Genomic DNA, 23,339 nt, shown 5'->3' with positions numbered 1-23,339 from the left:
ACTAAAGATTTTGGCGACACCCATTTCGCCTATCACGACCGGAGGCCTGAAGGCTGTGCTGCTGACTGCATATTGTTGCACAAGCCCCCGCTTTCTGCCAACCCGTCGTGACACGTCACGTCGGTATCTGTCACATTACCCGTCAACCTGAGAATCATAGCGATGGACTCAATCAATACTTCATCGCAGGATGCGAACCATCTCCTTTTCCCTTACAAGTTTCAGTTCATTATCGCACCCTATGAACATACCACCTTTCGCTTCCACTTCGCTTCTGCCTCGCTACCAGTGACCGTGATCTTTCTGCCCGACCGTCTACTGGGAAATCCTACCCTATTACAATCTTGTTATTCTATTATCGAAGATTATCTTTCTTACATTCTATTTAAAATGGATGGCGCTCTCATTGCCCAGGAAATACAAGCGTCCGCCCAGGCGATGTATCCGGCCTTGCCTCCCGACCAAGCCCTCCTCCAATATTACCGCGACCTATACAACTCTGTACCCGAATCTATCCGCTCACAGCTACCTGAGATCGGGGTGGCACTCGGTGAACTCTCTGGCATTCAGTACGTCGTCTTTTTATGTCGAATAGCTAGGATCCTCTTGGGAGAGAGCAAGTCCGGCACAACAATCAAGCGACCTATTCTTATTCCGCCTGTGGAGCAAAACAACATATCTTTTATTAACGGTTCCCTCAACTCGGACTCGCGGTTCGCAAACGCAGTTACTTGTGCCGCCTTCATCGGTGCTGCCCTTGCTGTAAAAGTGGGCAATGACGCGATCAGCCGTATTGGATCAGCTCTCGATGCGATCCGAAAAGAACTTTCCATTCAAAACATTGCCAAGGTTCAAGGCTGGGGTGAAGACGGCTTGGGTTATCATATTCATCGGCTCATCTTGATGGAAATCGAAAACTCCCAAACCAAAAGTGGCCTACACCTGTTCTACGTCTGGACTCCCGGCAATACAACCTGGCATGGAAGATTCGCAGAGCGATGTCGAGATTCACCCCTGGGTCGGCAATTCGGAGGCTACCATCATGATTTAGGCACTATTTGCAATCTCATGTGGTCAAACAGGAGGACCCTTGTCGAATTGTTGCCTCCCGGAAGGGATGCGACCTTCTACCTCTTAGTACCCTCGTTCGACACTATTGCGATTGATGATCCAATCATTTTCCACGAAAGTCTCCATCCACTAGTCGTCAAAGGTGACCTATATAGAGGTCATCCGCTGGTTTGGCTAAATCCTGCTCTGTGTCGCGACAGACATGTCTTACAGGGCGTCGGCGTTTTACCAGATATCACGATGAAAATCATGAATACCGGAAACAAGACATTTTTTGGATTCTGGCTCAGCGGCGCTGCCTGTGCAGCCACGATAGTAGTCGGAGCCTCGATATGTCCTCCGTTGCTCCTTTATGAGCCTTATTTTGCCTCGGCTTTGGCTTCCTCTTGTGTGGGAGGCATGACAAGCGGGTTTGGAACAATGGGAACTTTGGCATATTATGACCTTACCAAGCCGAGACCGCGAGTTTTAGGGCCACCAAAATTTGTGAACCTCGATATATAGTAATAGTATTACCGATGTTGAATCTTTTCCCCCCGACCATACACCACTGGACCAGGCTGTGCTGTCTGTGCGTCTGTTGTCCAGCTCGTTGCGCGCTACAGCATTGCGTCGGGTGGCCGCACACATTTGATTGGGCCACGTCGTGATGCAAAGGTGCACGCTTCTGCCGCGAATCGGAAGCACGAAGTCGCCACCCCTACATTTGGCCACCCCCCCCCCCATTTGGCCACCCCAGCAGACCCACACCGCTCTTTGGATCACGTGGCTTCTTTTCCATCTACACAACTCAATTCTTTTTCTCTTCCCGTCAAACTGCACACAAGTCTTCTTCGGTTAATTATGAAGCAATGTAGAGAGTCTCAGATCTCCGCTGCACTTATTGCCGTCAGAAATGGCCAGTCAGTTCAGAAGGCCGCCTTTACGCACGGCATTCCGAGGACCACCCTACGCCATCGAATAGGGGGTACACAAACACATCAACTGGCTGCAGAGCCCCAGCAAAGATTGTCTATTGACCAAGAGACTCATCTGACTAATTGGGCGCTTTCCCAAGCCTCTCTAGGCCATGCAGTTACTCACGAAGAGCTGCGGCTATTTGCTGGCCGAGTGTGCCAGGCCAATGGGGACTCAAAACCACTGGGAATGAAGTGGCTTGAGTCTTTTCTGAAGAGGAATCCCTCTCTGAAGTCAATTCGCCCTCGTTCAATGGCTGCAGACCGAGCCAATTGCTCTACAACTGAAGTAATTACCTCCTGGTTCAGATTTCTTGCCCTTCTAGAGATACAAGCAATACTTCCAACCAATAGATGGAATGCTGACGAAGCCGGTATATTTGAAGGATGGGGACAGAATGGCTTAGTTCTCGGAAGTACAGAGAAAAAGACTATTCAGAAGAAGTCCCCTGGAAAGCGTGGCTGGGTCTCTTTTCTCGAATGTGTGTCTGCGACTGGCCGCCGCATACCCCCACTGCTTATATTTAAGGGTAAAAGTGTTCAACAACAATGGTTCCCTCTTGAAAAGACTCAATATAAGGAATGGCACTTCATTGCTACACAAAACGCGTGGATAGACAATACTGTGGCTATTGATTGGGTTGAGAAAGTCTTTCTGCCAAACACTACCCCCAGCGACCCCCAACAGAAGCGATTACTTATTCTCGATGGCCACGGAAGCCACACAACTACAGAGTTTATGTGGAATTGCTTTGTCAATAACGTGCAATTGGTCTATTTGCCACCACACACTTCCCACATACTGCAACCACTCGATCTGGGGGTCTTCTCGTCACTCAAATCAGCCTATCGGAAAGAGCTGAATTATCGAGCAACTTGGGGGGATACAACAGTGGCTGGGAAGAGACAATTCCTCGAACTGTACTATACTGCAAGGGAGAAGGGATTGTCAGTGCAGAATATCACATCTGGGTGGAAGGCAACTGGTTTATGGCCAGTGTCTATTCGAAAGCCACTACTCAACCGTTTACTACTGGAGGACAAGAAATCAGCCAATCATACCTCGAATTCAGAGTCTCAGAAGGAAAAGCAACTCAAATTAACTATACTAGAAGAGACTTCGAAAGAATCGGTCTATTGGTTGACTCCAACAAAGCCGAAAGAGCTGCGAGATCAATTGCGGCTATTCGCCACCCAGAAACGCTCAGTTACTGCTGAGCGAGTGTTATTCAGGAAAACCTCAAAGGCCTACAGTGTACAGACACTCGAATTGACTATCGAACGCAATAGAGTTGAAGTGCTGGAAAGACAATTGGAAGCTGCCAGACCACGGAAAAGAAGAAGGGTCCAGATAGACCCGAATGAGAGGTTCGCTCAGATTGAGGCTGTCCACAGGGCTCAAATTGAGGCTGGTGAGGCTGACGATAGCTGCAATGAAGAGAGCGAGTCAGAATTGACTTTTGACGAAGAGGACTGTATCGTAGTTAATTGTTGAAGAAAGATAGAAAATAAATAAGTTGGGGTGGTTCCTTCGGCCAGCGCGAATTGAGGGTGGCCAAATGGGGGGTGGGTGGCCAAATGTAGGGGTGGCGACTTATGCCACCAATGGTGCATTGACAAGCACAGCGTCCGCGGGGTCATCCTCCAGCCAGCTCCCTTCCGCAGTGCTACCTCCCGACGTATTTGAGGTCGTTCGTTCTCCAGGTGGGTCTAGTGGCCCGTGCGCCCGGCACAACTGGTCCCAAACCTTATCTCGGCATCTGGGCATCTGTCTCAGCAGCCAAGTTCTCCAAAGTACCTCGACACCGACATCCAGCATGAACCCTGACTCAAGAAGGTAAGGACTACAGCAGGCTAGTGCTGGGCCTGGGGTGGGTGCCTGGTGCGCGCACCAAGCCACCGACCCGGATGTCCGCGGTTCAACGCAGCGTCTCATTGGTGGTGAACACTCCAGGAACCGGGCACCAATGCTTCCTTCCTACGAGCGCGGCCTGATCAAATGGGGTCTAGTAACCTGTTTAGATTACCCTTGTGTCTCCAGTAAGGCGAATCTAGGTCCAAGTTGTGCCTGGTAACCTAATTAGAGACACATATGGTGTCTAGTAACCGAACTCCTGGCTGCCACCATGCTTTTGTGTCTGGTAACCTTCTTGGGGGCATAAATCGTGCCTAGTTAGGGCTGTTCAGGTATTTCCCTTTTCTAGTAACCTTGCTAGAAGTTTGCATCATGTCTGGTAACGCCGCTCCGTGCAGTTCATGGACAACTGCGAGCATGTCATGAATAGCTGACCCATATAATGAGCAAAAATGTCGTGTATGCATAATGGCATGCGAACGTAGAGGCGTGTTATGATGTGCTCAGGTACCGCGCCGTCACAGACGGAGACAAAGTCGTAACGAAGCGGAATCCAGTACCCAGAGCCCGAGTACAAGGAGGTCCTCGATAGAACTGCAGGACTTGAAGCCTGCTTCCTGCAGAAGCTGCAGGTAGGCTGGTTTGTCGCTGAGTAGCTCATCACCAAAGAAGATCCATGTCATGTTATAAGGTAGTCGCTATTGCACTGCAATAGCGGTTCCGCTTTTGCGTCACAATCCACCACTTGTCCGGGCCCTCGTTTGGACCCAATAGCCACCTGAGAAGACTATCTTCCTTGGGCGAGATATCAAGCTCCTGGATCTCGGGGTCTTCTTTCTTGTTCTGGCATGCCCCCGGAAGGTGTCTTGGGTGGCGCAGGGACTCGAAAAGCTGCAGTGCAGGAACACTTGCGGGCAACACGGGCTTGTCGGATGGCGATATAGCTCCTGCAGTATGCCTACATCCTACCACGACATGCAGCATTGAGGTATTCGGAGCAAGTCTGACTGTGGAGGCACTGGGAGAATGGTGATGTACAGAGTGTGTGGAGATGTTGCACGTGGTTTTAGTGGAGTCTCGGGATCTACCGTTGAATGATCCACTTCGACGTACCTAGGTATCGTGCCATGTGCCTGCCCACGCGCCAAGTTCGGATGCTTGCTGCCTGAGGTATCCAGTTTATCCGCCGTACAAATGCCGTAACTTGCCCAACCGACCACTTAACTCGTCACCAGTTCAACTTCTACCCCGCCCAACCACGCCCCTTCTTTGACCTCACATCCCACTTCTATATTTTCTCACATGTTTCACAGCATATTTAAATCATTCTACTGCCTTGTGCCTATGCCCCGGTCTCTGCTGCGCACCCATTGCCACGCTACAGAATCTTCGAGCCTGGAGTGTAAAAAGCTGCAGGTTTGAACCTGGGCTTTGGGAGCAAGGAGTGAACTCGTCTTGAGAGCTGTTTGTGCGCAGCAGAATGCGGAGGACGTGGCACCCTCGGTTGATTACTGCATCGCACTCCGCAGTACGTCACAAGGTGGTACTTCTTCAATACGCAGCCGCACGTCCTCAACCTCGACAATAAAACCGTACGGAGTCAAGGCTGCTCCAAGAGGCAACGAACATATTTCAAAGCCTGGGTGGGTGGGCATTCTTGCGTGGTGTCGTACGCAGGGGATTCTTTTTGACTCCCGCGCTGAGTATCCCAGGAAGTCGCATGCTAACCCTTGGACATTATGTACGCAGGCTACTGGCTGAGGCCTTTGACGGGGTCCAAGACCTACTTGGGCTGAGATGGCTTCAGCGCCATTACCGGCCCTACGCGGGCAGAGAATACACGATTGCTCCATTAAACTCGACGATGACGATATCAACACGTCCGCACCCCAGAGCTCGCGCGAATTGTCTGCTTTCCCGCTTCCTGTCACGCTCCGCATCTTCTTCGACCCTACCAAACGCACTGCCTTCTTCCGCCTTTATACAAACGTAGAGCTCAGCATCGATACACAGACTCGCTCCACGACTTTCTACCTCGATATATTCCCTGACAAGGTCCACACACTGTCCCTGCACGGCCAGGATGCCCCTGGACCTATAAGAACGGGACCGCAATTAGCAACGAGATGCCTGAACTTCCACCTCCGCGCACCTGGCTCTATTAGACTTGTCGCGCCCCAAACAGTGCCGTTGGGCCCACTACATCCTGCCACACCCGCTGCTCAGGCCATTTTCTGTTCTCTGCGGCACATCACGACGCAATCTACCATCTGTGTACTACTTCCTCCGATCGCCGATGACTTACCGCTAGACACCTGCTGCCACGCTATATCAACGCAGGACCTTTTCGTGACCCCACTGCGCCCAGATCCCGGGCTGGTCAATTTACGCACACTGTATGGTGGAGAGGGGGGCCGAACCGTTGATATCGACCGGGAGCTGGCCTTGCCCTCTGCCGGCCCAGGATCATCGTCGCCCTCGGCCTTTCCGCCTCCCGCTTATGGCGCGCCCGCGTCCCTGGCCCCGGTGCCGTCGCTCCTGCCAACGACAGCCCCTGAGACGCCCCAAGGGAAGAAGAGGCGTCAGTCACGTTCGCCTCCGATCCCGTGCTCAGACTCAAGCTCTCCTGACTATCGGTTGTGGGCTCATCTCAACCTGGCTGTGGGTGAGAGGGAAAAGATGATGGCCGAACTGCTTAGGCGCGCAGATAAGAAAGAGAATGCATTGAACCAACTGTTGACTGAGGTCGCTGAGTCCGCTCGCCACCTGAGAGAGTTAGTCGCTGTTGCTAAGGAGAGCGAGGCAGCGCTGGGTGACCGTGTCCCTGAGGCAGAAAGGCAAAAGGGCGGGACGGTCTCGCACCAGGCGGCAGGACTGCAATCGCTAGTAAATGCGGCTACGCCGACGGCGCCATCCCCCCAGCGCTCACCCTCGTCGACTGTGTCTGTCGCTTCGAACATCTCCGACCGTGTCCAGGCCTACGTCAACGCTCGGCTCGAAGAGCTGGGCGAAGAAATCCGAAACCGGGGCTATGTGACGGCAGACGATGTGGACAGCGTCCTCTACGAGGGCGGGTACGTGAATGAGGATGCCATGGCGGAAGCTATTGAGGAAGCCGTCGACAGTGCGATGGACAAGGTTCGGGACAGGATCCTGGATGCGTTCTCGTAGCGCACACTAACTTGGTAGCACGCACTTCAGGAGCTCGCTTGGTCATGACAGGTAGGTGCATCTATTGGGTGTTTCTTGGAATGGTGTCTCACTTGGTCCGGTATCGCGTCTTATCCAATATTTGTCTAATGTTGGGCAGTGAAAATGGTCTGCGGTCTTATGCCCTATTGGCGAGGATTGATCGATAATTGCAGTAGTTTAACGTCGGCGCATCTGTTCCCCTGACCTAAGGACCTTGAGAATCACAAGTGGATTTGTATTTCAATTTATTTCAAAGTTTCGATATTCCCCAAGTCCCAACACCGACTTCAAAGGTCAACGCATGCAATATAACCCGTCAGTTTCTCTTCTTCGGTGGTCTTGTGAAGATGATATCCATGCAAATCCCATGGACCTTGTCGCTGTGGTTCTGAACATGCTTCTTATGGATCAGAGTCTTTTGGCACATAGGACAAACAAACATCGCGTCTGCAGGGAGGGCGTCGAGATGCAAAGAGATGAAGTGCCTAGCCAACTTGCCCGCTGAAGAGAACTCCCAGCAGAGACCGTTGAAGCTGTCGTGGTCCACGCCGAGCTGCTCTGCTTTGGCAACGCGGACAAAACATCTGAGGACACCATATTTGCCAGCGGACTCGGCGAAGACCGACTTCTTGATCTCTTCCATCAAATCTTGTCCCGCACTCGGCCCTGAACTTTCAAGGGTATTCATAGCCTGAGGCGCGTGCGTCGCCTTTTGGGACTTGGGGATCATCGTCGCCGCAGTAGTCCATGAGGCCTCGTATTGCCGTTGTGCGTCGCTGGAGCTCTGTGGTGTACTGGTTCGTGAGTGGCGCTTTGAGCAGGTCCAGTGCTCTCTGTTGCATACGCCGCCTGGGACGTCCACTGCCAGGATCGACTGGGATGAATGGTTCGCCCCGGGCGTGCCGCGCAATGTCTTCCACGCTTTGCTCATCACTCCATTTCTCACGGATCTGTTTCAGCTTGATCCTGCATATCGAGCCTCACGCTTGCGCCAATTCTCCCGGCTTGTGGCCGACGAGCTGGGAAGGCCAATGAGCTGGCTCGTAAAATTTGCATATTAACACCGACGAGTTCACTACAGCGATAGACGACTTGTGCCAAGCAATCAAGCCACCAGTACGGCCCAGTGATGATACCAACACCTCCAAGCTTGGTTACTTAGAATCCAGAGCAAGGAACAGGATTCTTCTAGAACTAGACCCGGAGAACCAGATCCCCTTGCAAGATTATGAAATCAACTCGCTCGAGAGCTTTCTAAAAGCTACACCACGGCGGGATGCTCGACTCAAGGTTGGCCGCGACCTGGCCCTTGCGATTCTGAGCCTCGGAGCTTCCTCTTGGACTCCGGCCACATGGACCGCGAAAGACCTGTTCCTCGTCCGGGATCCCGAAGTCCCCGTTCCGCAGCCCTATTTCAGACACGCCTCGCTCCGTGACTCGCTTGAAAGCAACGATCCCAGGTCAACCTCCACGCAAACTCGAGCTTCGCTCTTCGCAATCGGTGTGCTGCTCCTGGAGCTCGTTTTCAGGGACCAGTTAGAAAACCAGTCATTCCGCGCAGCGCTGATGGGAGCGGACATGATGCCAACCGCTGCGACTGACCTGGCCACGGCCTTGATGTGGCAGCAAAAGGTGGAAGAAGAGCTGGGCTACGACCTTGCCGACGCGATCAAGCGCTGTCTCGTGTGCATGTTTGAGCAGGCAACGACTCTGGATCTGGGGAATTCCAGCTTTGTTCAGGCCGTGTGGCAGCAAGTTGTAAGACCGATTGACTCGTTCCTCACAGCTTGGAATAGAAACTGAACATAGCTGGCCGGTTGAAGTTCATAGAAATCGAAGATTTCCGGCTGTTGAAGAATACCTACAACGCTGCGGTGTCATAACTTGGAGATTACGGTTTGTGGAAGGGACGCTCTGGTATGGGCACTGTGTTTTGAGGCTACTCTAAGGAGTTCGGCTGCTGACTTCTTTCTCTTATACCTGACGTGCGGTCTGAAAAGGATACCGTCGCCTGGTACACGTGTCCGTAGAGAATTCTCCCAAATTTAGCTTTTCCATAGTACAGTTGACAACCACTCTGCTGGCTCTGGTCCCTGGCTTGCATCATGATATGATTACGTAAGCGGTTTTGGAGTTCCGGGAGCTTGGGCCCGATCTGCAACCATCTCGCCATTCAGAGGGGCAGCATCAACTGCCTTCTTCAGCTGAAGCTGCAACACTCGCCTGCGCGGAGAGGTTCAACATGGCCGGTGAAAAGATCCCGTCCAACCAGCCGGAGAAGCTCAGCAATATCCTGAAGCAGGAGAAGCGCGACTATGACTGCACGCCATGTCGCCTCGTCGGCAAGCTCTTTCCTCCCCTCCACGCCCTGGGTCCCGCTGACCGATGGTCTCTTGTTTGAACAGGAGGCACCGCATTCCTCGGCCTCGCCGGTTACAGCTACATCTCCGGAATGAGCCAGCTCGAAAAGCAGCGCGCCGCGATCATCAAGAGCAATTCATGGTTGGGCATGCGCGGCCGGAGGATGGGCATTGGTGGTCTATCGCTGGGTCTGGCCTACTTGGGGCTGTATAGGCTGTTTGCGTGATTGAAGAGGAGGCACTGGAGGAGACATAAAGAAGAATCTCTGCTCAACAACTACAATCAAGCGCCGCGATGCGCCGCGATGCGCCGTGGCACCGCGGCCAACGTGCTCCACGCGCTTCAAGAATGCCCGTATGGGATATCTTTGGGCAACCTGTGCTCTCACGGGCTCGCGCAAGGATTGGAAAGCCAATGATGAGCGGGAAGAGCTCTGTTGCTCCTGGAAGGCTGCTTCAAGAGCCGCGAGCATGACAAGCTTCGAGGAGCTGTCGTCTAAAACGGTCCGTTCGCCGGCTGCGCGCAGCTGGCGGCGCGATAAGATAAGCCAGCATCTGGAATCGAACTCAGCTGTAAATGCTGCCGGTAGATGTACAACTTTAAGAAGTAATTGAAAAAGAAACAGACAGCATTGTGCCAACTTTAGGAAATCTCGTCTCATAAGGTATCTTGTCTCACAAGCCAAGTGTTTTTGTTTTGTGGCGTTGTTAGATCTTCGACGCCTTTCAGTCTTGCACTCAGAACCTCGAAATTTCAACGCTCACCTGGGGCGGCGAACCTCAATCTCAGAACCAACTCAGTGTTTCGAGACAAGAAGACCCACGGTCCCCCATAAATCACGCCCCGCATAGACCAACATTTCAAGAAAGCTACGGTATCAGTCAACCCAAAGAGACCACGGCTGATCGAGATCCCCAATCACATCTGAGCTGCGTCGCCAAGTGCGAACGCATCAACGCCCAAGATGGCCATCACAATCATACAACCCAAACCCGTACCACGGTACACAAGACGCACATCATCAGCCGCGTCAGACTCAGACTCGGACGATGGCGGCGTGGACATCGAGGGCGACATCAAAATGGCCACGGGCCGGCCAGCAGCCAGCCACAGCGACATCGTCACGCCGGGCGAGGTCATCACCACCAACCCGCAGTGGATGCGCGGCCACGGCACCTACACCAGCGCACAGGGAGGCGACGACGACGACAGCACGGCGATCGTGTCGTCCCTGGCGGGCGTCATCTCGCGCACCAACAAGCTCCTCTCGGTGCGGCCCCTGCGGGCGCGCTACACGCCCGAGGTGGGCGACCTGGTGGTGGGGCGGATCGTGGAGGTGCAGTCGAAGCGGTGGCGCGTGGACGTCGGGTCGGTGCAGCTGGCGGGCCTGCCGCTGTCGGCCATCAACCTGCCGGGGGGCATCCAGCGGCGGCGCACCGAGACGGACGAGCTGGCCATCCGGTCCTTCTTCGCAGAGGGCGACCTGCTCGTCGCCGAGGTGCAGCAGCTGTACGCCGACGGCGGCGCGGTGCTGCACACGCGGTCGCTGCGCTACGGAAAGCTGCGCAACGGGGTCTTCCTCGCGGTCGCGGGCACCGGTGGCGGGGGCGGGGTGGTGCGTAGTCGGAGGCAGGTCTGGACTATGGAGGTTGGCGCGCTGCAGTCTAAGATTGATGTCGTGCTGGGCGTCAATGGCTACGTGTGGATCAGCAAGCACGTCGAGGACCAGAGCCTGGCGGCCGGCGGGGGGTCCGCTGGTGGCGTCGGCGTGACCAACATGGAGGAGAGCGTCAGCCAGGCTGTGTACAGCAGCCAAAACGACTACATCGAGGTTGAGGTCATGAGGGAGATCACGCGGGTCAGGGGCGTCATCACGGCGCTGGTGGAGAATGGCCTGCGGGTGGACGAGGACATGATCATCAGGGGATACCAGGAGGCTGTAGAGATGGCGAGACTGGGCGACTCGGGCGAGGAGGATGTCTACCTGGGTGGTGAAAGAGGCCAACAGCTGGCCGCGGCGCTGGTACGAAGGTAGAGATGGCTAGACTCGTGTCCCACACGCATGGATCGAATTCAATGTCAATCGCATTGGTGTAATTATTCTAATACCGATTCCCCGCCCCAGTAACAACAACGCTGTGATATAGCCAGACCAATGAACGCCAGATCAGGGTATTTTACATGTCCCGCAAACCTCTACATACCACCGCTCATTACGTCTCCCCTCGCCATTGCGCGTCTAAACATCTCCGCGAAGCCTTGTGTGCCGTGGCAGTCACTGGCCTCGCGCTTCTCCATAGCCTTTGGCAGCCACCCAGTGATGCGCTCGATACGGTGCTGGTTCGACGGGTGGGTCGACGCCCACTCCGGGACCTCAATATCGCTCTGCTGGTGCATATGGTCCATCCTCTGCCAGAAAGTGACGGCCTCGCGCGGGTCATAGCACGCCTCAGCCATCATCATCAGCCCGATATAGTCAGCCTCGCTCTCCTGCATGCGCCCCATGGGCCGCGAGAACAGCAGGCCCAGCAGGTCTCCGCCAAACAGCCAGCCCGCGACGAACATGAGCGGGGTGGCGGCCAGGAGCATGAGGGCGGAGCCGAGGAAGAAGGACTCCCCGATGGACTGCGACAGACGCTCGCCAAAGTGCTTGGCGAGGTTGTGGGCGATCTCGTGGCCCAGGACGGCGGCGAGCTGGCTCTCGGTGCGGGCGAGCCCCAGGATGCCGCTGTAGACGAAGACCTTGCCCCCCGGCAGGACGAAGGCGTTGGCAGTGGAGCGGTCGTCGATGACGTGCACCTCCCAGTCGGCGCCGTCCTCGCCGTCGGCATCCACGCCGCTCACGGGGATGAGCCGCGCCATGACCCGGCGCACCATCAGCGTGCGCGGGTCCCAGTCGCCCAGGAAGCGCGCGCCCGAGCGCTCCATCTCGTAGATGAGCCGCCTGTACTGCATGTCCGACATCTGCCTGACCGTGTTCTCCGAGTAGCAGTTGAAGCGCCTGCGCCCGGAGACGGGCACCACCTCGAGGTTGTAGAAGTAGAAGGCCACTGCGAGGGCGATGGAGACGACGACGACGGTGTGGGTGCGCGGGGAGCGCAGGATCGTCCTGGCGTTGCCCCTGAAGAGGGGCTTCGCGTTTCGCAGGCGGTGGTGGTACCACGGGTCACCTAGGTTCGGGTCGTAGTCGTATTCTGGTGGTTTTCGCGGGTCCATCTGTCGGAAGGAAGTCGACGAGTGGGAGAAGAAGCGAGGGCTCCGTCGGGGAAGATGCGTTTGTATTCGGGGCGGTGGTGTGAGCATCGGCGGTGCTATGCGACGAATATGGGCGGGCATGGTGCCTCTTGGGAGCATGCGGTTGGGCAGAGGCCACTTGAGGCATTGTCGCGATGCCATCATGGCAGCTCGGGTCGAGCTGCGCGCGGATGGATGAGCTCGGGCTGCTGTCGTCGGCGTCGCTATGATTTGTTAGGATGGGCTTGTATATAGCTACGTGATCCTTGTTGCTGATCTGGAGAGAGAGACACGATGGTCAAGGGCAGCGTTGGCTTCATAGACCGTGAGTTGTATGGCATAACTGCTTTTGTTGTTTGTGGCGGGCGCATCCATGTGGGATGCGACAGCCCGGAGCAGCTATGGTGGGGTCGCTTATCTCCGTCCCGCCAGGTCAGCTCGGCTGAGGCAGGTAACACCCTACTAAATACGGTCTCAGGCAAACTTCGCATCTCGAAAATAGGCCTTTCGTTTCTTACCGATCTGGAGATCTTCCCAAATCAGTAGGAAAAGACTTGGGATAATTTTACAAGACCTCGTCTGAGGTATGTTGGGCGCTTGCAGGAACAGCAATGAATTTATCGTAATGAAGAATGCATTACTTCCTGCGTGCATCAGGCTCAGCAGCAGTCCAGGCCGCGGCAGCATCTGAAGAAACGATGAATTTCGGCGGCATTGACTCGGAAATTCCGCAGTGCCTGGGACGGCATGACGTCTTTGGGTTCAACCCCCCGAAGAACAATGGCCCTCAACCCCTGGACCCTGTCCTCTCAAGGCGTGGGGACCCAGCCTGACGGCGACAGATGAGCCGAGGTCCATCGCCGCTCGACCCCAGATTCTCGGCTCTCGCCTCGTGCCGTTGCACGACTTCGCCCATTCAACTCGGTGACATTTCCAATCATCTCACACCATCACATTCACCCTCATCCATCGTACCACCAACCAAACCAGCTCATCAACTCGATTCAGTATCTGAAGCCGGTTCAATCGATCTCAGTCCATCATTTCGCAGCCTGACAACATGTCGAACCAGTACACAGTAGCCGACGTCGCAAAGCACAAGGACGAGAGCAACGGCATGTGGATCATCGTCGACAGTGGCGTGTACGACATCACAAGTGAGCAGTGCCCGCCAACCCTCTATCTAATAACCCCCGACAGCCCTCCTAACGCATCTCAGACTTCCTCGACGAGCACCCAGGAGGCCCCAAGATCCTGAAGAGGATGGCTGGCAAGGACTCGTCCAAGCAGTTCTGGAAGTACCACAACGAGAAGGTCCTTGAGAAGTACGGCGATAAGCTCAAGGTCGGCACGGTCAAGGAGCAGGCCAAGCTGTGAGGTGGCTTGGGCAAGATAGCACTGAAGACTCATCTCTTAGACCTCGGTGGGATGGTGACTCTGGAGCATCGGCAGTGTACAGCTAGATCCAGCTAGATCCCGTTCGTTCCCTTTGGGGTATGGGGAGCAGCGGCGCCACAGCGATTCGGATGTGGACATGGAGCTTACTCCGTCGGCGGTGAACTTTGTTTGGAAGCGACGTTATATATCTACTGATCTACCTATTGTGCAGGATAGAAATGAGACCCTGTTTTGACAATCACATTGGATCAATACTCAAGCTTCCCTGCCTGCCTCCTCGATCAGCGTCTGAGCAAGCCATTCGGGCTGGCTGATGAACGGGGTTGTGTCGCACGTCACGTTTGATGACCTTGTCAATCCTGTGCTGGTCACAGAGAGCATTTATTCAAACGAGTAAGTCACAATGCCTTGTCACGGGTACAATGCCCACAGACTATCGTGGAGATGCATGCAACCAAATCTGATCTAGATCAGGGAAGCTCAGTAGACAATACTTCAATTTTGCCAGTAACCTTTGTCTATTCCTTTCCCACCAGTTGAATCTTGGAGCACATCCTTTGTTCATACTTCCTGAAGTTCTTCACAGTTCGAAGTCATCACCTTCCATACTACTTTAGACTGAGCCGAATGTTTGTTCTGAAATGATTCTAACTAATGCTGCCTTTACAACAATCACCTCACTCATGAAAGACACAGCACTCAAGCTAAACGATCTGCAATCCATGCTTTTGATCTCAGATGCCTATTGCATCATTAAGTAACGCCAGAAGATACAAAAAGTGGCTGTAGTCAAGGAAATAATATCAAAGGTGTTCTTGGTCACTTCCGCGAAGCGAGGTTTGACAGACGAGTGCCACAACATGTAGCTTACGCCTAGATCAGATGAACTTCGATCTCGCGCGGCACGAGATTTATTCCGCCAATGTCACCTGCCCAGGCAAGGCCACCGCCTAGCACTGTGAACTCAGAGTCTGCGGGTCTCAGAAACAATGCCGTGGCGCTCTGTAATTCCGCGGACGGAAGAAGCATCGCGTCGCCAGGTTTCAGGTCGCGGGGGCCAAAGCCGGTGAAACGTCTCCATACGCCCATTTGACGTTGCCCGATGTAGAGTTTGTTAGCAGATAAAGCTTTCGTCAGATACATTGCCCATTGTCCGTCAAGTTCGCCACCTGAAAGCTGTATCCGGAAGTCTTCAAGAGAGGGAAGACGATCGAGGGCCTCGCAGCCGTCCTCGGTCAGTAATTGACACCGGATAAGAGACCATATCATGGGAGCCATGGTATAAAAAGTCGGGCCCTCGTAGATAAAGTCTTCAGAGTCTTGGTGTTTGATTAGCCACATCTGAATATACTGGAGATGAATGTTCCATTCATGTGCCATATAGATCTTCCGGGGCTCAAACACGTTTTCGACATAAAATAGACTCCAGTCGAGCATAGAGTCGTCCTCAATACCGAGCAACGCATTGTCCGTCGATGTCGACGTGTCCCCTTCCCAGCCATAGGCTTCGATCTTCAGAGTCAGACTCCCGTTTGACGGCTCGCACACCTCGACAAGCTTAAAATCAGCTTCTCGTTCGGTCGCGATCAACGGCCACGGTCCAGGGTGCCGGGCGTCCGGAATCCAGCTTGCAAGATGTTCATCCACTCCGGCGATTCTGGAAGCGCCGGCATAAGCTAAAGTGCCGAAGACTTTTCCGGATTGTATCATTTTGAAGGCCAGATCCTGGAACACCTCTCTGTCACTGATCCCATAATTTGGAGTGATTGAGGCCACGCTAGCTGGACTTGTTGACGACCGTAGCTCGATATCGTCCGCCAGACCAGCGATGGCATAAACTCGATCCTTTCCCTCTTTGCATTGAAGATCGGTGAATGAACTCAGGAGGCTGTAGATGCCGCGGTCTATTGTGGAGGCATTGCCAAATGACCAGGTCCTCCAGAGGTCGCCGAATTGTCGGATCTTCCGTCGAATGTCAACGTCGAGGTCGTCATCCGAATTGCCAGTTGGTAAAGCGTGGAATGCAAAATGCAGCGCTGGCCAAGAAATCCTTGATTGCCCACAATGGAACATGACGTCCCCGTTGAGGACAAGCTCTTGAACTATCCAACGACGACCAAACCATGGCATCCTGAAGACTTTCTTGGCCGATTTTCCTATTTCCACAAGTGTTTGGTTTGTCTCTCGGTCCTGATTTTGATATTCAAATGTCCTTGCTCTCCTTGTAAAGGAGGCAAGATCATCAAGAGCTCGGCTTTCGCCTTCGTCGCCGTCACCAAGCCAGACTCTGACCTGCGTTGCGGACCGATAGATTTTAGCCATCAGTGGAATCTGTTGGGCTTTCTCATCCAGGTCCTCTTGATTGATGCAGATCGCGTCAGCCCATAGCCTACGAGGACTTGTTCGAAACCTGAGGCAGAGTAAAACTTGAGCAAGGTTGGGTGTGATGTGAATCATCGCCCCGTCGCATCTCAGTGGTCGGCTCCTCTCCTGATCACCCCACGTGTAGGATATCGCTTCGTACTCCTGGCTTGGATCGTTGATGCGCTGCTGATCAAGTGAACCCTCAAGAGCAGCGTCGACATCTTCGGACGGTGCCAAGGTGAGGATGCGAATGTGTTGTGTTGATATAAGGGGATTGTATACGGCACCCATGGCGCAGTGACTGATAGGACTAAAGGCTCGCTACAATGAATGCAAAGGGATGGCTCGGTCGAGAGAGAATGGAGGCATAAGAAACAGTATCTTGGTACCACAACGTGGCTCTCGTTTTGAGAGCTTGAAGCCAACCGGAAATGAGGGGCTAGGCCCCTGTGGAACCAGGCAGTGCAGAAATAATGTGACCCTGTCCAAATGGATTGAGTTAGGGTCCAAAATGGAGCATTCAAACAGCTGCAGGGTGCCACACCACCAAGCCGAATCCAGTGCTACATAGTTACTATATTGTTCATCAGCTTTGATCAGGTATTCGTTATGCAGCCACAGCATCTATATAGTGGACGACCTTGGCAATGCTTAATAGCCAACCTCTTGCAGGATTATCCTCCTATAGAGTAACCTATAGAGTAACCACTATGGACGTTAAACTATGTATCGTGGTTAGGTCGTCAAACAATTCTGACGACGACAAAGCCGAAGTGTAGTTGTGGCAGGCAGGCGATTTTGGTGAGCCGAATCAGAGCGTGGGCCGAATAGGCTAGGCCCAACTTATAGGTAGGATGACTAGGTAAAAGGTAGGTAAGCAAGGCACAGGAGTTCCAACACGTCAGAGCCAATATTTTGTGACTATAACTATGTCACTAAAATAATATACGTGATGGATGTTCCTGTGCATTTATTCAGAGAGCAAAAGCCCGGCAACAGATTTGTAGTCGACATCCTGATAGAACACCTCCTTTGCATACTCGGCGGCGACGATAATGACTCCAGTCTAACATCATAAGTGATATAATTAGCTTCAATTGGGGAAGACAGTTGACATACCTCAAGGTCTGTCTTCATCTCAGGCACCATGTTATCCCGAGTCCCTCTAGGTGAGGTTCGAAACCCCTCAGGAACCAGGAAGGTGCCAAAGTAAATCATTCTAACAACGCCGCTCTTCAGCCCCGTGGACAAAGATGCCCCTTTATCTAGGCTTTCCAGTGCAGTTCCGCCGGTCATACCACTGAAGCTGTGAGTAACGTCAACAACATCTTGCTACTGGATAAGGCTTGAACCGGTGTCACGTATAGTCTCAATGTCTCGCGACCAGTCAGGAGTGGGTGGGTCAGATCCCGAAGACGGCAAGGCTGGAGCAATCGAGGCATAGCCAGCGGTGTCAAGCTGAGCAATGAACCGGTCCCAGCAGCTGGGGTATGCCAGGCTGCATGGAGCAGAACGAGTACCGGCTTCGAAACCGTGGCTTGGTTATAGAATCAAGCTTTGAAAGAAAACGAGCTGAAGATGATGACTTGCTCTGGAGTGGATGGGTGTGACTTGCCTTTTGTGTTTCTTCAAGCAGGCTAAACCGCATCCTGCCAGCGATATGGTGAAAGCAACAGATCAATGTGATATTTCGAAGAAAGAGGCATCGGGCATGACTGGTTGCAGCAGACTTCTGCAGGTTGGACTGGCTGGTCACCAACCTGCATGGGTGAAAAACACCTGATCTTCTCTGTCCGGAGCCACCGAGTCAAGTGTCAAGAGCAAGTTGTGGGTGAAGGTACCTGAGGCTCTGTAGATAATCATTTCAATCCACGCACACTGGCTATGATCTATGAATTGTACAAGTCTTTCGGGAGCATATCCTGAATACAAAATCCACCGTTCATTCTTCAATTTCAATCCTCACTGAATCTGGAAATTCCTCGGATAATGTGTCATCACTTAGAGCTTTGTAACGGCCCTAGTAGGGGGTCGTAATAATATAGCACTCATATACTGCTGGGGAGTTCCAATTGTGATCGGAAATCACTGGTTTTTTAGCCCAGTGGTCTACTGCGAAATGCTCCAATGTCCCAGTTAGCGTCAGGGAGACCTAAAGTAGGAACATGTAACTCCTATTTCGTTCTCCTAGGCATCACTTGTCCCAAGAGGGTTCTGAGAAATAGCAGCCAGCCTTAAATACATTAATTTACTGTAGGGTGTATTTCTTGCTTCTGCATCTGATGCCGCCGGGCTATCAAGAACCTTTTAGTCGCCTCTTGTTGGAACAACATTGCCAGAGGATTCTTGCCTTCCGCTCGCATTTGTGCAAGTCTCTGAGGGGGCAGCCGAAGATTCTGCATCATCTGTTGTTTCTGGGCATCACTTGCCTCCTGCATCAGGATCTGAGCCAGCGCCTGTATCCTCTGCTTGTCCGCATCGGTCAACTGCTTCTGCTCAGGGTCGTACTTGGGCAGATGCCCCAGAGCTGGCTCCTGCTTCATCGTTTTGGACTGTGCCGTATGCGTAGGATCGATTTGCATGTTGTTCATCGTCTGGTTTCCTCCTGGCACGTTCGTACCGTACATCCCCTGCGCCAACATTTGTCTCTCTCGCTGCTGAACTGCCGACAAGCGCTCTTTTTGTGCTTGCATTCGGGCAGCTGCTGTCTAGGTCAGCCCCGTAAAGTTCATTTCGACTGCTCTCAAAGTAAATGGGACTGCCAACCTTTGTCCATCTGCACTTGGCTTCTGTTCTCAGGTACACTCTTTGACCACTCATCCTGCTCTTCCTTCGCCGTAATAGCGCTTTTGTCTTCTTGCTCCCCAAACATTCTCTGGACCTGGTAGTATTGAAGAGGAGCGCCGTTCTGGTCTTCAGCTGAGGATGGATAAGGCACGGAACCTCCATTCGCCGTGACTGGAGCGTCAAAAATAGGTGCCATAGGTGCCTGACGGCGCTCTCCCCTGTTGATTGTCGACTTGACCCGGCGGAGTGGCTTGGGTGGTGTGGCTGTGTCGTGTTCCTTTCGGACGTGTTCTCTGAGAGACCGTGGGGTCAGGAAAGGCGGGTATTGGCATCCCACATGGGTACATGGGTATCGGCGAACATGGCTCACTTCGTGTTCAATACGAAGCGCTTTCGTTTCAAAACCCACAGTTGCACGAGGACATGATCTGAGTCTGCACGTGTGAGCGGACGTGCAGAACTCATTCCGGAATGCCTCGAGGTCGCGTGACGAAACCCCTGGGATATCGGGCTCTTTGATGACGTCGAGCAGCAAGTTCTGGTATTGTGAGAGCAGGGCTGACACACCGTCCGTTTTGACTGGGACATATCTTTCCTGTGTTGCGTCCGGTAACGCTATTTTCATCATTAAATTATCATTTGCTGAAGCAGACTAGGGATGAGAGACGCAACTCACAGCTTTCCATTCTGAGATGTTGTTCAAGTTGCTTCGACGATCTGGCCCATCTAGCCTTACATACAAGCGTATATATGCTTGGGTGCTCTTTCAGATGATCCAAGCTCTTATCTGGGGATGACTCTTCATGCTGCAGATCCTGTCCGTCGTTTCCAAAAGCAGCATCCATTTCTGCGGCGAGTTGATAAAGGAGGTTGTGTAGTGTTGAATGTCTATCAAGGCCACCATATCGGCCAATGATAGCTAGGTACTCTGTCCAGTATTCACTTGCATATAATTGAAGCCCGTATACCCCTCTAACCAGTACTCGAAAGGTGTCCTGGCCGTTCTGGCCGAGAAGCTTCATACTAGACAGGAGACATGCGACCGAGGCAATGCAGTGTTGGTTCACTACAGCCTCCTCGGAGATGTCCAGATTCGATGAATAGTTTTGTAGAAACCTGAGGAACAAAAGAATATTAGCTGAACTGGAAATCGCCATAGGTTTCTTCATCCTCCATCACTCTCGACTCACTCTTTCACGGAGACGTGGATGAACGTCAGTGTTGTGTCGCTTCGTTCCTCAATTAAAGATCGACAGACATCAAGAATGTACTGAGGTGCGGGAAAATCTACATCCGGGTCGCCAGACGAGAAAGCAACGGCAGACAATAACTCAGACCTGCGTAATGGCCGCCTCGCAAGTGCTACCCAGCGGAAAATGCACTCGATGTGACGCGTCGAATTTTGGTCGAGTGGGGCTAGGATCTGGGACAAGAGTTGAAGATAGCTAGACAATTAGCGAATACTAATGCTTCAAAGATTAAAATAGATATACCCACAAAGAAGAAAGCTCCCGGGGTAACTGGTTAACCGCATTCCTCAACTCGTCTCCGCGGACGAAGATATTGCTACTAATGAAATCCAGGACCAGCCGGGCGTACAGGAACATTCCTACAACCCATGTTAGTCTGATCGGGGGTTATAAATTGAATGATAGCCAAGGGAGTCCATATCAGGGCCTCTGCTTATTACCCGAAGGGGCGACAAGGAGGACTGCAGCGCTGAGGCTGGACAGTATTCCCGATCGGAGTATACACTCACCGTCTGATTTATGTGATATCTGTTGGCCAAAACTCTCTATCTCAAGAGCGCTCAACCCCAGTTGCTCAAATCGGTTGCCCAAAGAGCCTAGTCTCTGTAAAGCATACTCTTGAATTGCCAAAGCTAGGCTTTTCTTCTCCTCCGTGAGGGAGACTGTCGGTTTCTGCCGGAGCACATGGGATATGGTAGTAGATGGACGAGCGGAGATCAATGCTTTGCAGGTCGCATTTTCCGAAGCGTTAGTCTTCGAGACAATCTGCTTGATGAAATTCAGCAACCGAGCTTGTGAATTTGGAGAATGATCGCGAAGCTCATCCACACCGTCCACGACAATCCAAATGTAGCCACGTTGACGCGGGTCTTCGGCAGAGGTGTTCAAGAGGGTCTGTAGTAACTGCTCCAAGATCGCAACGGCTGCCACTTGCTTCTTAAGAACATACTCGTGGTAGACGTTGGTTGTTAAGTCCCCGTCGTGGCGTAGTAGTTGTTCGAGGAGAGACTTGAGGACTTGGTCATACTCGGAAGACATAACAGACGCATTTGTGCAGAAATGATGAAGTACAATACCGTTACGCGACGTTATAAAGTTGACCAGCTGCGACGAAATCACACTCTTCCCAGAGCCTGCTATTCCTGACAGCCAGAGGATAGGCGTTTGGGGTGATTCTTGCAACCAAGAATTAATTTTGGTGTTGTTCAGGATCCATTGACATGTCCCTGGGTACCTATTGCCTTGGCCGGCCGTGGATTCAAAGATGGCTAGTTGATCGCATTCGTTCATCCGTAACCACGATTGGATGGCTCGAAACTCTTGGGCCGATTGTTTTTCATCTTCATCGCTCATCTCTTGGAGCTTCTGCTCTCTCCATGAGAGCAGATCTTGACGCATCTGTCGTGCCTCCGAAATGTCTATTGCGTTGACCAATCGATCAATCAGGTCTTCATGATTTTTCATGTCTTCTAGTATATGGTTGAAGCGTCTTTGGAATCTTCCCCACGAGGTGGCGAAAAGCAACTTCCAACCTGGAGCAACCATATCAGCGACCAATTTCTAGTTACGTGGGCATACGCCCACTAGAGCTCTTACAGAAAGATGACTCACCACTACGCCGCACAAATTTGTAAGCGTGCTTATGAAATTCGAGGATATCCGCATAAAATGCGGCCGTTGCTTCATGGAACCTCGGGTCCCCAAGGAACGACTTGCGGAGGACCTCAAATCGTTGCAAGGAGCTCCCGATTCGGCCGTATGCTCCGATCAGGGAGTCGAACGACTCAATGTGTTCAGACGCAATCCTCAAGATCAGAGTGATAGGAGCCCAGATCCACGGCAAGTATGGTGTCCCATTGCAGAGCGTATCAACAACCTTGGAATAATGCTCGAGTCCAGTGAAAAGAGGTTTTAAACGCCGCATGTTGCGGAGCCATCCACGAGAAGCGAGCTGATTCTCGATGTTAAGTGCCTCTTTTCGAACGCGCTCTAGAGAATAGTCATGGTAGTCTCTGGAGTCCTGTGGTGTGATTACATTCTCAAGGTCCTCGAAGGCGCTCCGTATTGTTTGCCTCGAGACGGCAGGTACTTTGGGTCGAGGCATTGCCGACAACTGACTGATTGAACGAGCTCTCGCGTTCCGAGACGAGTGGTGGAATTCTCATCAAGTCGCAGTCAGAAATCCAGGTGGGTGAGGGATGGTTGAAAATGGAAGATTGTGGGAAGTGATGGAGGCTTCGTCATTGATGGGTAGGTAATTATCTAGACTACACTGGCATGCCTGGGGTTGCGTGCTGCGCCAGGATGCATCTGCAAGGACTCAGCCTCGAGTGTGTGCTGGCTCCCGTCCCAGACCAACTGATGATGTTAGATGGGTATGACAACCTTGGCGTGCACTGCCCTAGACGCCCGACCTGCCATTGTCTCATTCCGACAGACGGTGTGAAACGACACAATATATTATGTGGGTATGACAACCGTGGCGTGCAGTGCCATTGTCTCATTTCGACAGACGGTGTGAAACGACAAAATATGCACGTAAGCTCAGCCCCTACCAGGCTGTGATAGCTAGTGGTTCGAATAAGGAATAGTTATAGAGGCTATGTGGTGAGATTGGGCGGCCCAGGCCGCCAGACAGTTGGCACTCACTATTTCTAACAGGACGAACCCCGTCTAGACTAGTAGTATCCTTTGTATGTATGACACTGTCCCAAGGCTAATCACTTTTGCTTATCTGGGTCCCGAATTTGTGTTTCTGTTGCCAAGTAACCACGCACCGAAAGTTGAAGATGAGTTGGAACCCTGAGGAGCCATGGCCTAAACGCAGGTGCTTCGCAGGCGGACAATATGCTGCGCTGCAACAGTGTGGTT

The 23,339-nt window shown here is 52.7% G+C and overlaps 10 protein-coding genes across 10 annotated transcripts; 6 read left to right on the top strand and 4 right to left on the bottom strand.

Annotated features, from left to right (window-relative positions):
• Nucleotides 1–390: 390 nt before the first annotated feature.
• INS49_012121 (uncharacterized protein) lies at nt 391–1,051 on the top strand (the record flags this gene model as incomplete). Its single annotated transcript, XM_043172826.1, has 2 exons — nt 391–862; nt 933–1,051. 2 exons carry the CDS (start codon nt 391–393, stop codon nt 1,049–1,051), a joined length of 591 nt encoding a protein of 196 aa, XP_043022123.1.
• A 4,628-nt stretch (nt 1,052–5,679) lies between these two features.
• INS49_012120 (uncharacterized protein) lies at nt 5,680–7,053 on the top strand (the record flags this gene model as incomplete). The annotated part of the gene is made up of 1 exon (XM_043172825.1): nt 5,680–7,053. The coding sequence occupies one exon, from the start codon at nt 5,680–5,682 to the stop codon at nt 7,051–7,053; it is 1,374 nt and encodes a 457-aa protein (XP_043022122.1).
• Nucleotides 7,054–7,390: 337 nt separating this feature from the next.
• INS49_012119 (uncharacterized protein) lies at nt 7,391–7,804 on the bottom strand (the record flags this gene model as incomplete). Its single annotated transcript, XM_043172824.1, has 1 exon — nt 7,391–7,804. One exon carries the CDS (start codon nt 7,802–7,804, stop codon nt 7,391–7,393), a length of 414 nt encoding a protein of 137 aa, XP_043022121.1.
• Nucleotides 7,805–7,953: 149 nt separating this feature from the next.
• On the top strand, nt 7,954–8,877 carry INS49_012118 (uncharacterized protein; the record flags this gene model as incomplete). Its single annotated transcript, XM_043172823.1, has 2 exons — nt 7,954–7,960; nt 8,156–8,877. The coding sequence occupies 2 exons, from the start codon at nt 7,954–7,956 to the stop codon at nt 8,875–8,877; spliced, it is 729 nt and encodes a 242-aa protein (XP_043022120.1).
• A 439-nt stretch (nt 8,878–9,316) lies between these two features.
• On the top strand, nt 9,317–9,661 carry INS49_012117 (uncharacterized protein; the record flags this gene model as incomplete). Its single annotated transcript, XM_043172822.1, has 2 exons — nt 9,317–9,404; nt 9,483–9,661. The coding sequence occupies 2 exons, from the start codon at nt 9,317–9,319 to the stop codon at nt 9,659–9,661; spliced, it is 267 nt and encodes an 88-aa protein (XP_043022119.1).
• Nucleotides 9,662–10,399: 738 nt separating this feature from the next.
• On the top strand, nt 10,400–11,470 carry INS49_012116 (uncharacterized protein; the record flags this gene model as incomplete). The annotated part of the gene is made up of 1 exon (XM_043172821.1): nt 10,400–11,470. One exon carries the CDS (start codon nt 10,400–10,402, stop codon nt 11,468–11,470), a length of 1,071 nt encoding a protein of 356 aa, XP_043022118.1.
• A 161-nt stretch (nt 11,471–11,631) lies between these two features.
• Nucleotides 11,632–12,738, bottom strand: INS49_012115 (uncharacterized protein; the record flags this gene model as incomplete). The annotated part of the gene is made up of 1 exon (XM_043172820.1): nt 11,632–12,738. The coding sequence occupies one exon, from the start codon at nt 12,736–12,738 to the stop codon at nt 11,632–11,634; it is 1,107 nt and encodes a 368-aa protein (XP_043022117.1).
• A 991-nt stretch (nt 12,739–13,729) lies between these two features.
• INS49_012114 (uncharacterized protein) lies at nt 13,730–14,046 on the top strand (the record flags this gene model as incomplete). Its single annotated transcript, XM_043172819.1, has 2 exons — nt 13,730–13,826; nt 13,889–14,046. The coding sequence occupies 2 exons, from the start codon at nt 13,730–13,732 to the stop codon at nt 14,044–14,046; spliced, it is 255 nt and encodes an 84-aa protein (XP_043022116.1).
• An 894-nt stretch (nt 14,047–14,940) lies between these two features.
• On the bottom strand, nt 14,941–16,722 carry INS49_012113 (uncharacterized protein; the record flags this gene model as incomplete). Its single annotated transcript, XM_043172818.1, has 1 exon — nt 14,941–16,722. One exon carries the CDS (start codon nt 16,720–16,722, stop codon nt 14,941–14,943), a length of 1,782 nt encoding a protein of 593 aa, XP_043022115.1.
• A 679-nt stretch (nt 16,723–17,401) lies between these two features.
• Nucleotides 17,402–22,572, bottom strand: INS49_012112 (uncharacterized protein; the record flags this gene model as incomplete). Its single annotated transcript, XM_043172817.1, has 7 exons — nt 17,402–17,497; nt 17,551–17,737; nt 18,736–19,135; nt 19,198–19,511; nt 20,716–20,827; nt 20,978–22,000; nt 22,080–22,572. 7 exons carry the CDS (start codon nt 22,570–22,572, stop codon nt 17,402–17,404), a joined length of 2,625 nt encoding a protein of 874 aa, XP_043022114.1.
• Nucleotides 22,573–23,339: the final 767 nt, after the last annotated feature.

This window comes from Diaporthe citri (assembly GCF_014595645.1).
Source record: "Diaporthe citri strain NFHF-8-4 chromosome Unknown scaffold_6, whole genome shotgun sequence".
In the NCBI taxonomy this organism is placed as follows: domain Eukaryota; kingdom Fungi; phylum Ascomycota; class Sordariomycetes; order Diaporthales; family Diaporthaceae; genus Diaporthe; species Diaporthe citri.
This window is presented reverse-complemented; position numbering and strand designations above follow the sequence as displayed.